Here is a 12,417-nt window from a genome sequence, read left to right as displayed (position 1 = left end):
GGGGCACCCAAGTCTCCCCTCCTTCCTACTCATTTATCCCCCCCCCCAATTGTTGCAGTGGGGAGCAATGCGGCGGATGCCGGAGATCGAACACGACCGACCGCCTCCACTCCTTCCAGGTGATCCTGACCGACCGCCCCTCCCTGGAGCTGAGTGCCGAAAACGAGGAGGAGATGGCTGACTGGATGCAGTACCTGTGCCAGGCGGTCTCCAAAGGGGTGCGTCTTCCTGGGGGCGGGGGGGGGGGGCTGTGCTTGAGCCCATTCCTCGGCAGGGGACTGCCGGCCCCTCAGTGGGTGGGTGCCTCTGTGTGGCTTCCGGGCAGGAGGCGTGGGGGTGCAGGGCAGCCGTTCAGTGGGTGTTGCGGGGGGGGGTTGTTTGGGTCCCCCCACCTGCTGCAGCTCCAGGGTCCCTTGCAGGTCATCCCCCCCGGCGTGGCCCCCACCCCCTGCGTGGCCTGCTGCCTGGTGCTGACGGAGCAGAAGGTGTTCACGTGCCACGAGGACTGCCAGACCAGCTTCTTCCGCTCTCTGGCCACGGCCGAGCTGGCAGACGTGGCCTCGGTGTTGGTGGAGGCTGGCCATGGGGAGTACTGCATCCTGGTGAGTGTGCTGCAGCTGGGAGCAGCAGTTGTGGGCCAGGCTGAGGGGCGGGTCTCCCCCAGCCTTCTCCCCTCCCACACAGCCCCTCTCTGCTCCGCCCGCAGGAGTTTGCCCAGGATCGCCAGCAGTTCCTGCCCCCCTGGGTCCTGTACTTCAGCTGCCCAGCAGAACTGGAGCGCTTCCTGTCAGCCCTGGACGCCGTCTGGAGAAGCGCCTACCAGGTAACCCGCCCTGCCTGCTCCTCCGGTGGGCCCTGGCGTGGCTGCCCTCCCCTCCCCTCCCCTCCATCACACACACCTCCTCCCCTTTGGCCTTGGCAGGTTGACCTTTGGCACAAGACCATCGAGGACGGCTGCCTGCGGAAGAAGTGCGAGGACGCTCTGGGCCTGATCCGCAGCACGTGGCAGCGCAGCGACAGCCTGTGCCGTGGCCGGGCCTCCCGGGACCCTTGGTGCTGAGCTTCCGGCCCCCCGAGAGGGACGCTGTTCTAGGGGAGGGGAAGCCTGGCCGGGGAGAGGCCCTGGGGCTTTACCGGCGGCTCTCTTGGCAGTGTGTGAGTGGAGACCCGGGGCAGCCGGGAGCGGGGCTGGTGCTGTGCTGTGCTGGGGGGCGCTTGTGGTGCCAGAGGTGCAGGCAGGCTGGGGCTGCCCGGGAGAGCTGAGCTGGGAGGTGCCCTCGCCAGGCCCGTGGCCTCCTCAGGGGCCAGCTGCTGAGGGTGGGGGAAGCCAAAGAGGGACCTGCTGCTGCTGGGGGGTTGGGTGGGGGGCCCTCTTGCAGGTGCAGGGTCTGGGCCAGCTGCTGAGTGGGCTGGATTTTGAGGAAGGGGAGGGGGGCGTTTGCATGTCTTAGAAAAACCCTCCCCAGTCTTGTCCTGCTTCACCCCACCCCCACACCCCAACGAGTTCTGTGGGCCGATCTCTCTCCATTGGCCTGGCCTGGCCCAGGTGAGTCAGGGGGAGCAACGGCACAAAAGCCCTTCTGGCTGTCTGGGGCAGGCTCTGGCCTCCCCCTGCCCGCCCCGCAGTGTACCCCCTGGAGGGGCAGGGCTGAGTCCAAGGGGCTGCCACGGGGAAACGAGGGAGGTGCAGGCACATGGCGGCTTCCGCATGAGTTGGGGGGGAGATGCTTGCAACAGCCTGCCCACATCTGTGGCCCACCTCCTGCTGAGCTGCCAATCATGGGAGGGGGTCTTCCTGCAGGCTTCCCTCCACCCCCCTCTGCTGGCTTTGTGGGGCTCCTGGGGGGCAGAGTATTGCAGTCATTGTTTAGGAGACCAAATCCATGCAAACCAGGGTCATTAAGAAGTTGGGGTTTCATTTGCCTGCGGTTTGGTGTATTAAAGCTTGTTTTAATGAGGTAGAAACTTTCGAATGTATTCTGTGTTGGCGCCAGGGCCTTTTGGGGGAGGAAGTGGCTTCTGGGAGGGGCTGCATTCTGTACATACATTACCAACCCCCCCCCCCCAATAAAACACACCTTGGTAACTTGGCATTCGTCTGTTGACCTGCGGGGGCGCCAGAGTCCCCACAGCCTGTCCTGTGGCTTTGTGGTGGGGTGGGCATACTTGCCTCAAGGAGACCAGCATTGCACAGGGACACAGATGGTCCAGCTAGGTCCTTAAAAGAACCAGGAGCCCGGTGACATCACAGGGTCTCCACTGTCACTATCTATGGGGGAGGGTGTCCCCAGGAATTTAGGGCCCCCCCCAACAATGCCCGTGAACTGGGCCAAATCCAGGAAGAGTGGGTCTTGTGCGATCTCAGCAGTTTCCTGCTGTGTCCTTTTTTTGAAAGTCACTTTAAGATCTGCATCTATACATACATACGACGTGCATAATACACACTAATGGTCACAGATCTGACAGTAAGAAAGGCAACACAGAAAAGCCTGGCGCACTTTCCCTATGAAGAAAGGTTGGGGCTCTTTAGCTTGGAGAAACGCCGACTGCAGGGTGACATGATAGAGGTTTACAAGATTATGCACAGGATGGAGAAAGTAGAGAAAGAAGTACTTTTCTCCCTTTCTCACAATACAAGAACTCGTGGGCATTCAATGAAATTGCTGAGCAGTCGGGTTAGAAGGAAGTCCTTCACCCAAAGGGTGATTCACATGTGGAATTCACTGCCACAGGAGGTGGTGGCGGCCACAAGTATAGCCACCTTCAAGAGGGGATTGGATGAGCATATGGAGCAGAAGTCCATCAGTGGCTATTAGCCACAGTGTATATGTGTGTGTGTGTGTGTGTATTTACACACACACATATTTTGGCCACTGTGTGACACAGTGTTGGACTGGATGGGCCATTGGCCTGATCCAACATGGCTTCTCTTATGTTCTTATGAGAGGAGCATTTATCAAATTTCATTTACAGTAGTTTTGGTGTAGTGGTTAAGTGTGCTGACTCTTATCTGGGAGAACCGGGTTGGATTCCCCACTCTTCCACTTGCACCTGCTGCAATGGCCTGGGGTCAGCCATAGCTCTGGCAGAGGTTGTCCTTGAAAGGGCAGTTTGCCTAAGAGCTCTCTCAGTCCCACCCACCTCACAGGGTGTCTGTTGTGGGGGGAGAAGGTATAGGAGATTGTAAGCTGCTCTGAGTCTGATTCAGAGAGAAGGGTGGGATATAAACCTACGGTCATCTTCTTCTCCTCTCTTACTCATAAGGGTAACTTGATACTGAAACTTACTAAATTATGGTATTACAGATGCCTTCATTTGGTAAATGCATGGCTGGAGTCCCTGAGCCTTGGCAGAGTATAAACAGTTGCTGTGCACTCCATTTCTGAGCAACATGCAGAGTTCAGAGTAGTAGCAATCTTCTCACTTCAAATGCAGATCCTACAAGTTAATACATTTTGAAACAATTCAGAAGAGTGCTATAGCCATGACCCCAAAGAAAGCTCACGTTATGCCACATAGATTTTCATATACCTTGGCTTCTTAGAAGACTGTTTAGAAACTCCATCTTAGAAACACAGACATTTAAGAACAGGTTATTAATTTTAAAAATCACAAGTTTATGGGAAATGACTGCATTCCTGTTCATGGTTAATTCCTGCTCTTTAAGTTCAACTTGCAAAATGTATTTTGCATTATCAGATAGCCCCTAGAAGTAGGCTCAGTGCCCTGGGAGTAGCAGAAGCATTTGGGGACTGGAATGACAGCCCCTGGGGGTAGCAGAAGCTTCTCCCAGGGGCTGTCATTCCAGTCCCAGAACACTAATGCTGCCCCAGGGGCTGGCATTGCATTCTGGGGCTTGTCATTCCAGTTCCAAGGTGCTTCTGCAACTCCCAGGGGCTTTCATTCCACTCTGGGGGCTGTCATTCCAGTCCAGAATGCTTCTGCTACTTCCAGCAGCTGTCATTGCACTCTGGGAGTTGTCATTCCCTTTCTTAAAAGGTAAAGGTAGTCCCCTGTGCAAGCATCAGTCGTTTTCGACTCTGGGGTGACGTTTTTCATGACAGGCTTTTTACGGGGTGGCTTGCCATTGCCTTCCCCAGTCATCTACACTTTCCCCCCAGCAAGATGGGTACTCATTTTACCGACCTCAGAAGGATGGAAGGCTGAGTCAACCTGGAGCCGGCTACCTGAACCAGCTTTGCTGGGATCGAACTCAGGTCATGAGCAGAGGGCTCCGACTGCAGTACTGCAGCTTTACCACTCTGTGCCACGGGGCTCTTATTCCCTTTCTGTGAAATATCCATTTCACATTTTCTTTGCAACTTTTCTTGTGCTAGATCCAAGTAGTCAGCCGTGTTGGTCTGAAGTAGTAGAACAAAATACGAGTCAAGTTGCACCTTTAAGACCAACTTAGTTTTATTCAGAATGTAAACCTTCGTGTGCTCTCTAAACACACTTCATCAGACGAGGAATCCGGTACAGTGAGCAAAGCCACAAGCTTTTCTCTTGTGCTGTAATGTGTTTCAATGGAGCTCATGCAAGTCAATTGGCATTCCTGGCTCCCATTATCTTTAAGGGGCCTTCAAGCCTCTTCCATTGCTTTCAATGGGCAATCCTGGCATTCCTTTTAGTATATCCCCCCAAAGGAGTCCCCAAATCCTATAGCAATACATTTGCAGTAGTTTTGAAAGTGCTACTCGAGGGGGGGGGGAGTCCCCCTAATTTCTTCTCTAAGCATTAGCTAGTTGGTTGCCTCTTTGAAACTGCACCACACCATTTTAGAGAACAGCAGAATGAAGAGCATGAACAGAGGCCACAGACTGACCAGTGTTCTCCCTGGGCTGCGGAAGGGGCAAAAGGGCCTTTGATCTGCTAGCCCCCCCCCCCGTTACTTTCCTCTCAAAGATAAACTGGAGCAAGGAAGTCTGCTGGGCCCAACGGAGGAGGCGTCACTGTCTGCCTGTTGCTACAGTGAAAGGGGGCGAAGTTCAGGACCAGATGTTTTTTTCCAGCAGACGCCCAACATATCCAAGGATTGATGTGTGCTGGAAAGCAAAAAGCCTTCGTGTTTAATCTAGAGAGTGCAAAGATACAACCAAAAACCTTTGCAGGCACAATTCCCTTTTCCAGTGGTCAAGCGTCCTTCAGCCCTCTAGACAGGCTGGATGGACAAAATGGCCGCTCTCGCTCTGCCCTCCACAAGAGGCCTCCTCCTCTTCCTGTTCTCCAATCTCTTGCCCCAGCCTTTGGGCCCAGGTCACAGCAGCTCTTCCTGTCTCCAGAGACCCATCTTCCAAAAGACTCTAGCCTTTGGGACCTCCCCACCTGGAGAAGGGGGGTGTTTAACCATCCTCCCACTGAATTAGCCTTTGTGCTGTGCAAGTGGACCAAAGTGAAGACTGTGTTCCTGCTTGGGCTCAATGGGAGGCAGGATCCAAATCCCTGTTGCTCTGCTCCAATCACGAGCCTCTGGCTGGTTTGGATGCTCCAATGGCGTGCTAGCGCAGGGCCCTTGAAATGTATAGAAGGGGCCCAGTGGGCACAGTTCTCCAGTCTCATAGTGCAGTGGCCCAGCACTGCGCTGTATCTGCTGAAGAGCTGCTGATCACCACCTGGGCCCCATGCTCTTCAACTTGTTCATAAATGATTTGGAGTTGGGAGTGAGCAGCGAAGTGGCCAAGTTTGCGGATGACACTAAATTGTTCAGGGTGGTGAGAACCAGAGAGGATTGTGAGGAACTCCAAAGGGATCTGTTGAGGCTGGGTGAGTGGGCGTCAACGTGGCAGATGCGGTTCAATGTGGCCAAGTGCAAAGTAATGCACATTGGGGCCAGGAATCCCAGCTACAAATACAAGTTGATGGGGTGTGAACTGGCAGAGACTGACCAAGAGAGAGATCTTGGGGTCGTGGTAGATAACTCACTGAAAATGTCAAGACAGTGTGCGATTGCAATAAAAAAGGCCAACGCCATGCTGGGAATTATTAGGAAGGGAATGGAAAACAAATCAGCCAGTATCATAATGCCCCTGTATAAATCGATGGTGCGGTCTCATTTGGAGTACTGTGTGCAGTTCTGGTCACCACACGTCAAAAAGGATATTATAGCATTGGAGAAAGTCCAGAAAAGGGCAACTAGAATGATTAAAGGGCTGGAACGCTTTCCTTATGAAGAAAGGTTGAAACGCTTGGGACTCTTTAGCTTGGAGAAACGTCGACTGCGGAGTGACATGATAGAGGTTTACAAGATAATGCATGGGATGGAGAAAGTAGAGAAAGAGGTACTTTTCTCTTTCTCACAATACAAGAACTCGTGGGCATTCGATGAAATTGCTGAGCAATCAGGTTAAAACTGATAAAAGGAAGTACTTCTTCACCCAAAGGGTGATTAACATGTGGAATTCACTGCCACAGGAGGTGGTGGCGGCCACAAGCATGGCCACCTTCAAGTGGGGTTTAGATAAAATATGGAGCAGATATATATATATATATATATATATATATATATATATATATATATAGAATTTTGGCCACTGTGTGACAGAGTGTTGGACTGGATGGGCCATTGGCCTGATCCAGCATGGCTTCCCTTATGCTCACCACCTCGCCGCTTCTATGCGCTGAGCCCACTCTGTGATACTTTGGAGGAAGCTGAGCCTGGCAGGCCGTGACCGCTGGCTTCCTTCTGTCCAGCCCATTTAAAAAACGCGCACAGGGCGCGGGAAGGTTTCCTGCTTGCCAACGGCGGGGTGGGAAGCATTTTCATAAACTCAAAGGAGACTGTCCCCCCCCCCGCACCCCACCGCCGAAGTGCCCAGGAGGCGGTGGGCTTCGCTGGCGAGGGCTGCGGCTGCCGGTGCCAAGGAGCTGGGTGGGGAGCGCGGAGGCCTCGGCTCTGCCAGGCTATGGGACCTCTGGAGCCGGGCTTCGCCGGGCTTCTCCGGGCCTGCCTGCGGCCACCTGGGGCTATTTGCAGGGGCGGGCAGGGAGCCAGGCACGCGCTGGAGGGCTGCTGGCTGCGAAGGGCCGGCGTGCGCAGCTCCAGTTTCTCCCGCGGCGCAGCAGCGGCTGGGGCGTGAAGGCCCCGCGGGGCAGGTGTCTGGCACGGCTCCCGGGGGAGGGGGGGCAGGGCCTGGCCGGCTGCAGTCCCGGGCCCGCCTCTGCCGCTCGACCTTCCCCCGGCGGGGAGGCGGATAAAAGGGCGCGGAGGGCAGCGGGCGGGCGAGCGGAGCGCCACCTGGGCAGGGCGCAGTTGCTGGGGGCATGGAGCCGTCGAGGCGGGCCCGCGGCTGGCCCGGGGGGGACTTCTTGGCGGGGGCGGGGGCGTGCTGCTTGGCGTGCGTGTTCACGAACCCGCTGGAGGTGGTGAAGACGCGGCTGCAGCTGCAGGGCGAGCTGCGGCGTCGGGGGAGCTACGCGCGGCCCTACCGGGGGGTGGTGCAGGCGCTGCGGGCGGTGAGCCAGGCCGACGGGCTGCGAGGGCTGCAGAAGGGCCTCTCGGCCGGCCTCCTCTACCAGGGCCTGATGAACGGCGTGCGCTTCGCCGCCTACGCCCGCCTCGAGGACGCCGGCCTCACCCAGCGCCCCGGAGGCACCGTCGGGGCTGGAGCCGGCGCCGGGGCACTCGGAGCCTTCGTGGCCAGCCCGGCCTACTTGGTGAGTGGCTCTCCCGGGCGGGAGGGAGGGAGGGAGAGAGAGGAGGCCTTGGGGGCCACCCAGCCCCGCCCGGGAAGAAGGGCGGTTGGGGGGCGCTGCGAAGGGGCGGGGGCCTCCGGGGAGGGGATCCCGCAAGGCCCCCGCACAGGCGCGGTCGGAGGGTCGAGCCACCGCCTGCCCCTTCCCTGTTGGCTGCCTGCGCCGGTGGAGGCGGAGGGAGGTCTCTTGGCCTGCCTGCCCGGGGGGGGGGGGGCGCATCGGCCGGCGGGGTTGTTGGTGGCGGGTCAGGCAGGCCTCCTCTGCAGCCGGGCTGGCCGGGGCTTTCCTCCGAGCGGGGGGCCAGGCTTTCTTGGCGGGGCTAGGAGGAGAGTGCCTGGCCACTCCTGGAGGCGGTGCCGGAGCCTCCCAGCCTGCAGCTGACCCTCCCCCGCTGCGCCCCTGCAGGTCAAGACGCACCTCCAAGCGCAGACGGCGGCGGCCTTCTTCGCCGTGGGGCACCAGCACAACCACCAGGTGGGCCTCGCGGGGGGGGGGGGGGAGCGGCTCCCGGCAGCCCGAAGCCTGGCCTCGCCCCCCCCCCGCCCTGCTGCGCTCCCCGACGGGGGGGGGTGTTTGTGCCGCCCTTTCTGCTGCCTCAGCAAGCTCTCCCAGCGCCCCGCCCCCTGCTGGCTCCCACTCCTCCTGCAGCAAGACTGGCCCCCCCACCCCCTGCTGCCCTGCTCTGCGGGGCCATTTCCGGGGGGGGGGGCTTCCCCAGCTGCACCAACCAAAGCGCCCTCCCACCCCCAAAAGAAGGCAGCCCAGCTTCCCTCCCCCCCAGGCAGGCACTGAGCAGGGTCTTCTAGCCCCGTCCCTCCCTCCCCCCTCTGCAGGGCGTCTGGGCCGCCTTCGGGAGCATCTACCGGAAGCAGGGGCTGCTGGGCTTGTGGCGGGGGGCGAGCGGAGCGGTGCCCCGGGTCACAGTGGGCTCCGCGGTCCAGCTGGCCACCTTCGCCTCAGCCAAGGAGTGGGTCAGGAAGCACCAGGTGAGGAGGGCAGGGGGGGGGGCCCTAGGAGGACTTGGCTCCGGCCTGCTTCCCCTCCTGCCCCTGTGGCAGAAACCAGCCCCTCCTCGTCTGGAGCCACCCCCAAGCACAGCAGCACTCACCCCCCTCTCTTGGCACAGTGGTTGCCCGAAGGCAGCTGGCTGGTGGCCCTGAGCGGGGGCATGATCAGCGGCGTGGCTGTGGCCGTGGCCATGACCCCCTTGGACATGGTGAGCACCAGACTGTACAACCAGCCGGTGGACGAGATGGGCAAGGTAGGCCCCCCCTTCAGCCTCCCTGGCCTGGGGCTGCGTGGTGCTGAGGGGCATCCCTGGGGAGAATGAGGTGCCCCCCACCTGGGCTTCCCTCCTGCCGCTGGTGTGCTGTGGGCTGGGCCAACACCTTCCGATGGCTCTAGAGTGACTGGGGAGGCTTTTGGGATGCCCCCCCCAATGTTAGGAGAGCCAAAGGTTGCTGCCTCCTCAAGAGAGGAGTTAAAAATGCTTCTGAGAGACAGGGCATTGCGGGGGGGAGGACCAGGGCTCAGCTTTCCCCAAATGGGCATAGGCTGCCTGCCCCTCCCCCCTTCAGGCTGTGTTCTCCCCCCCCCCCCAGGGCAAGCACTACCGGGGTGTCCTGGACTGCTTTGTGCAGGTGGTGGGCAAGGAGGGCTCCGTGGCCCTCTACAAAGGTCTGGGCCCGGCCTACCTCCGCTTGGGGCCGCACACCACCCTCAGCCTCCTCTTCTGGGATGAACTCCGCCAGCTCACCAGCCTGAACCACCCGGGCACCTGAAGACCCCGCTGGAGGAGGAGGAGAAAGATTCAGCGGAGGGGAGCAGCACAGAGGCGTGCAGGGATGCCCCCCAGGGGCGTGGATTCACCAGAGGCTCCTCTGGGGCAAATGAGGCGGATGCCTCCTGGACGGTGGAAGGAGAGCTGGCCACTGGGCCTGGTTGGTTAAGGGGGGGGTTCCAGGCAGCCCCCTGAAATGGCTGCACAGCTGGCGGGACCCCCCTGCCATTGGAGTGAGAGCTGCTCCTGACCTCTGCTTTGGGCCAGGATCCCTGCAAAGGGGGGGCTGAGGACCCCACCTCTTCCAAATTCACGCTTCTGTTCTTGGACTGAGGGTCAGCGGAGTGCAGCAGCGGCAGAAGGCCCATCTGGCTCAAGGAGGCCAAAATCCACCAGGGAGTGGAGTCCCAAGAGCGACGGGCCCAACCCTAAGCGGCTGGGGCAAAGTCTGTTCCAGGGGGGCTGGGCCAGGCCTGGCCTGGAGCAGAACAAATAAAGAGTCTTCTGCATTCTGAGGTTGTGCTTTCTGGGCTGCAGCTGGCTTTCCCCTGGCCTGGGGAGGGGGCCAGGCTGGCTGTCCTCCAAAGCTATGAGCCAGAAGGCTGTATCTCATCTCGTGGGCCCTCACCCTGCCCCTTGGCCACCAAGCTTCCCAGGCTGCAGGGGGAGCTGCAATACAGAGTGAGTGTCCTTTGGCCACTTCCTGCTGCTTCCCTCCACTCTAGCAGGATACAACACTGAAGAAGAAATTAGATTTATATCCCACCCTCTACTCTGAATCAGTGCACTCACAATCTCCTTTACCTTCCCCGCCCCGACAACAGACACCCTGTGGTGTAAATGGGGCTGAGAGAGCTCTGAGGGAAGCTGCCCTTTCAAGGGCATCTGTGAGAGCTATGGCTGACCCAAGGCCATTCCAGCAGCTGCAAGTGGAGGAGTGGGGAATCAAATCCGGTTCTCCCAGACAAAGCTATGGCTGACCCAAGGCCATTCCAGCAGCTGCAAGGAGAGGAGTGGGGAATCAAACCCAATTCTCCCAGATAAGAGTCCGCTCACTTAACCACTATGGCTGACCCAAGGCCATCCTAGCAGCTGCAAGGGGAGGAGTGGGGAATCAAACCCGGTACTCCCAGATAAGAGTCCGCTCACTTAACCACTATGGCTGACCCAAGGCCATTCCAGCAGCTGCAAGTGGAGGAGTGGGGAATCAAACCCGGTTCTCCCAGATAAGAGAGCTCTGGCTGACCCAAGGCCATTCCAGCAGCTGCAAGTGGAGGAGTGGGGAATCAAACCCGGTTGTCCCAAATAAGAGAGCTCTGGCTGACCCAAGGCCATTCCAGCAGGTGCAAGTGGAGGAGTGGGGAATCAAACCCAGTTCTCCCAGATAGGAGAGCTCTGGCTGACTCAAGGCCATTCCAGCAGCTGCAAGTGGAGGAGTGGGGAATCCAACCTGGTTCTCCCAGACAAGAGAGCTATGGCTGACCCAAGGCCATTCCAGCAGCTGTAAGTGGAGGAGTGGGGAATCAAACCCAGTTGTCCCAGATAAGAGAGCTCTGGCTGACTCAAGGCCATTCCAGCAGGTGCAAGTGGAGGAGTGGGGAATCAAACCCAGTTCTCCCAGATAGGAGACCTCTGGCTGACTCAAGGCCATTCCAGCAGCTGCAAGTGGAGGAGTGGGGAATCCAACCTGGTTCTCCCAGATAAGAGAGCTCTGGCTGACCCAAGGCCATTCCAGCAGGTGCAAGTGGAGGAGTGGGGAATCAAACCCGGTTCTCCCAGACAAGAGAGCTCTGGCTGACCCAAGGCCATTCCAGCAGCTGCAAGTGGAGGAGTGGGGAATCAAACCCGGTTCTCCCAGACAAGAGAGTTCTGGCTGACCCAAGGCCATTCTAGCAGCTGCAAGTGGAGGAGTGGGAAATCCAACCTGGTTCTCCCAGATAAGAGAGCTCTGGCTGACCCAAGGCCATTCCAGCAGGTGCAAGGGGAGGAGTGGGGAATCAAACCCGGTTCTCCCAGATAAGAGAGCTCTGGCTGACCCCAGGCCATTCCAGCAGCTGCAAATGGAGGAGTGGGGAATCAAACCCGATTCTCCCAGATAAGAGAGCTCTGGCTGACCCAAGGCCATTCCAGCAGCTGCATGTGGAGGAGTGGGGAATCAAACCCGGTTGTCCCAGATAAGAGTCCGCACACTTAATCACTACACCAAACATGGGTTGTGATGTACAAACATACAAAGTGGACTGGGACACAATCTTTCTCGCACTTATGTTGTGAGCACCTGCTAGCTGGCAACGCGTCTACTGCGGGGGGGGGGGGGTGAGATCAGGGGACGAAACCCAGCTCCCTTCCGCTGCGAGGGAGGGGCTGCTTCTAAAGTCTCAAGAAGTCCCGGGAAACCTGGCCTTTCGCAGCAGAGAGAGAAGCCTGCTGCTCTTGCTGAAGGAGGCGGCCTTGAGAGAGAAGGGGGGGGGGGGTCTGCTCATCGGCCGCCAAGAGAGGCAGCGCCCCCCCGCCCGCGGGAAAAGAGGCCTGGGATGAGTGCCCCCTGCTGCCATCTAGTGGTGGGCACGGGAAACGCAATCTAAATCGCCTCCAGAACTTGGCGGGGGGGGGGGCCCAATGCCAGCCTCCCCCGCTCCGGAAGCACCGCAGCCGTCTGCATAAAGGCAAGGGAGCCTGCGAGACCCCCGCCCCGCCCGCCATCCAGTCCGGCTGCCCTCCCCCCGCAGAGCTCTAGGAAGAGGAGAAAGCCTTCCAGCCCCCCCCCCCCCCCGGCTGCTCTGCATGTGGGCTGGCCGGCCGGGAATGACTGGGGCCCAGAGGCGACCAAGGACCCAACCACCCGGCCCAAAGTCCGACCAAGAGGCACGCCGGCCTCCCCCCCCCCCCCCGCCGCTAAACTTCGAGGGTCTTCAAGGCCTCGAACGCCGCCGCCCCCCCTCCAG

General features: G+C 59.1%; 2 protein-coding genes across 3 annotated transcripts in view; both read left to right on the top strand.

Annotated features, from left to right (window-relative positions):
* PLEKHM2 (pleckstrin homology and RUN domain containing M2) overlaps positions 1–1,103 on the top strand; it is a 34,582-nt gene extending 33,479 nt beyond the window's left edge. For both annotated transcript variants that reach the window (XM_060259282.1, XM_060259281.1), the window contains 4 exons: positions 59–218; positions 420–602; positions 707–823; positions 923–1,103. In XM_060259282.1, the coding sequence (XP_060115265.1) occupies positions 59–218; positions 420–602; positions 707–823; positions 923–1,060 (598 nt within the window). In that variant the 3' untranslated portion in view covers positions 1,061–1,103. The remainder of the gene's footprint in view (positions 1–58; positions 219–419; positions 603–706; positions 824–922) is intronic.
* Positions 1,104–7,260: 6,157 nt separating this feature from the next.
* Positions 7,261–9,981, top strand: SLC25A34 (solute carrier family 25 member 34). The gene is made up of 5 exons (XM_060259577.1): positions 7,261–7,653; positions 8,098–8,166; positions 8,526–8,678; positions 8,819–8,953; positions 9,294–9,981. The coding sequence occupies exons 1-5, from the start codon at positions 7,261–7,263 to the stop codon at positions 9,471–9,473; spliced, it is 930 nt and encodes a 309-aa protein (XP_060115560.1). The 3' UTR covers positions 9,474–9,981.
* The last annotated feature ends 2,436 nt before the right edge of the window (positions 9,982–12,417 follow it).

This window comes from Heteronotia binoei, chromosome 18 (assembly GCF_032191835.1).
Source record: "Heteronotia binoei isolate CCM8104 ecotype False Entrance Well chromosome 18, APGP_CSIRO_Hbin_v1, whole genome shotgun sequence".
NCBI classification, from domain to species: domain Eukaryota; kingdom Metazoa; phylum Chordata; class Lepidosauria; order Squamata; family Gekkonidae; genus Heteronotia; species Heteronotia binoei.
The sequence above is the reverse complement of the archived record's forward strand: the minus strand, read 5'-3'. Positions and strand labels throughout refer to the sequence as shown.

Bases quoted from the DNA above. Each gene is read 5' to 3' on its own strand.
- SLC25A34 (XM_060259577.1), top strand. From the start codon at position 7,261: ATGGAGCCGTCGAGGCGGGCCCGCGGCTGGCCCGGGGGGGACTTCTTG. The intron at 8,167-8,525 runs GTGGGCCTCGCG...CCCCCTCTGCAG, and splicing joins GGCACCAGCACAACCACCAG to GGCGTCTGGGCCGCCTTCGG. The intron at 8,954-9,293 runs GTAGGCCCCCCC...CCCCCCCCCCAG, and splicing joins CGGTGGACGAGATGGGCAAG to GGCAAGCACTACCGGGGTGT.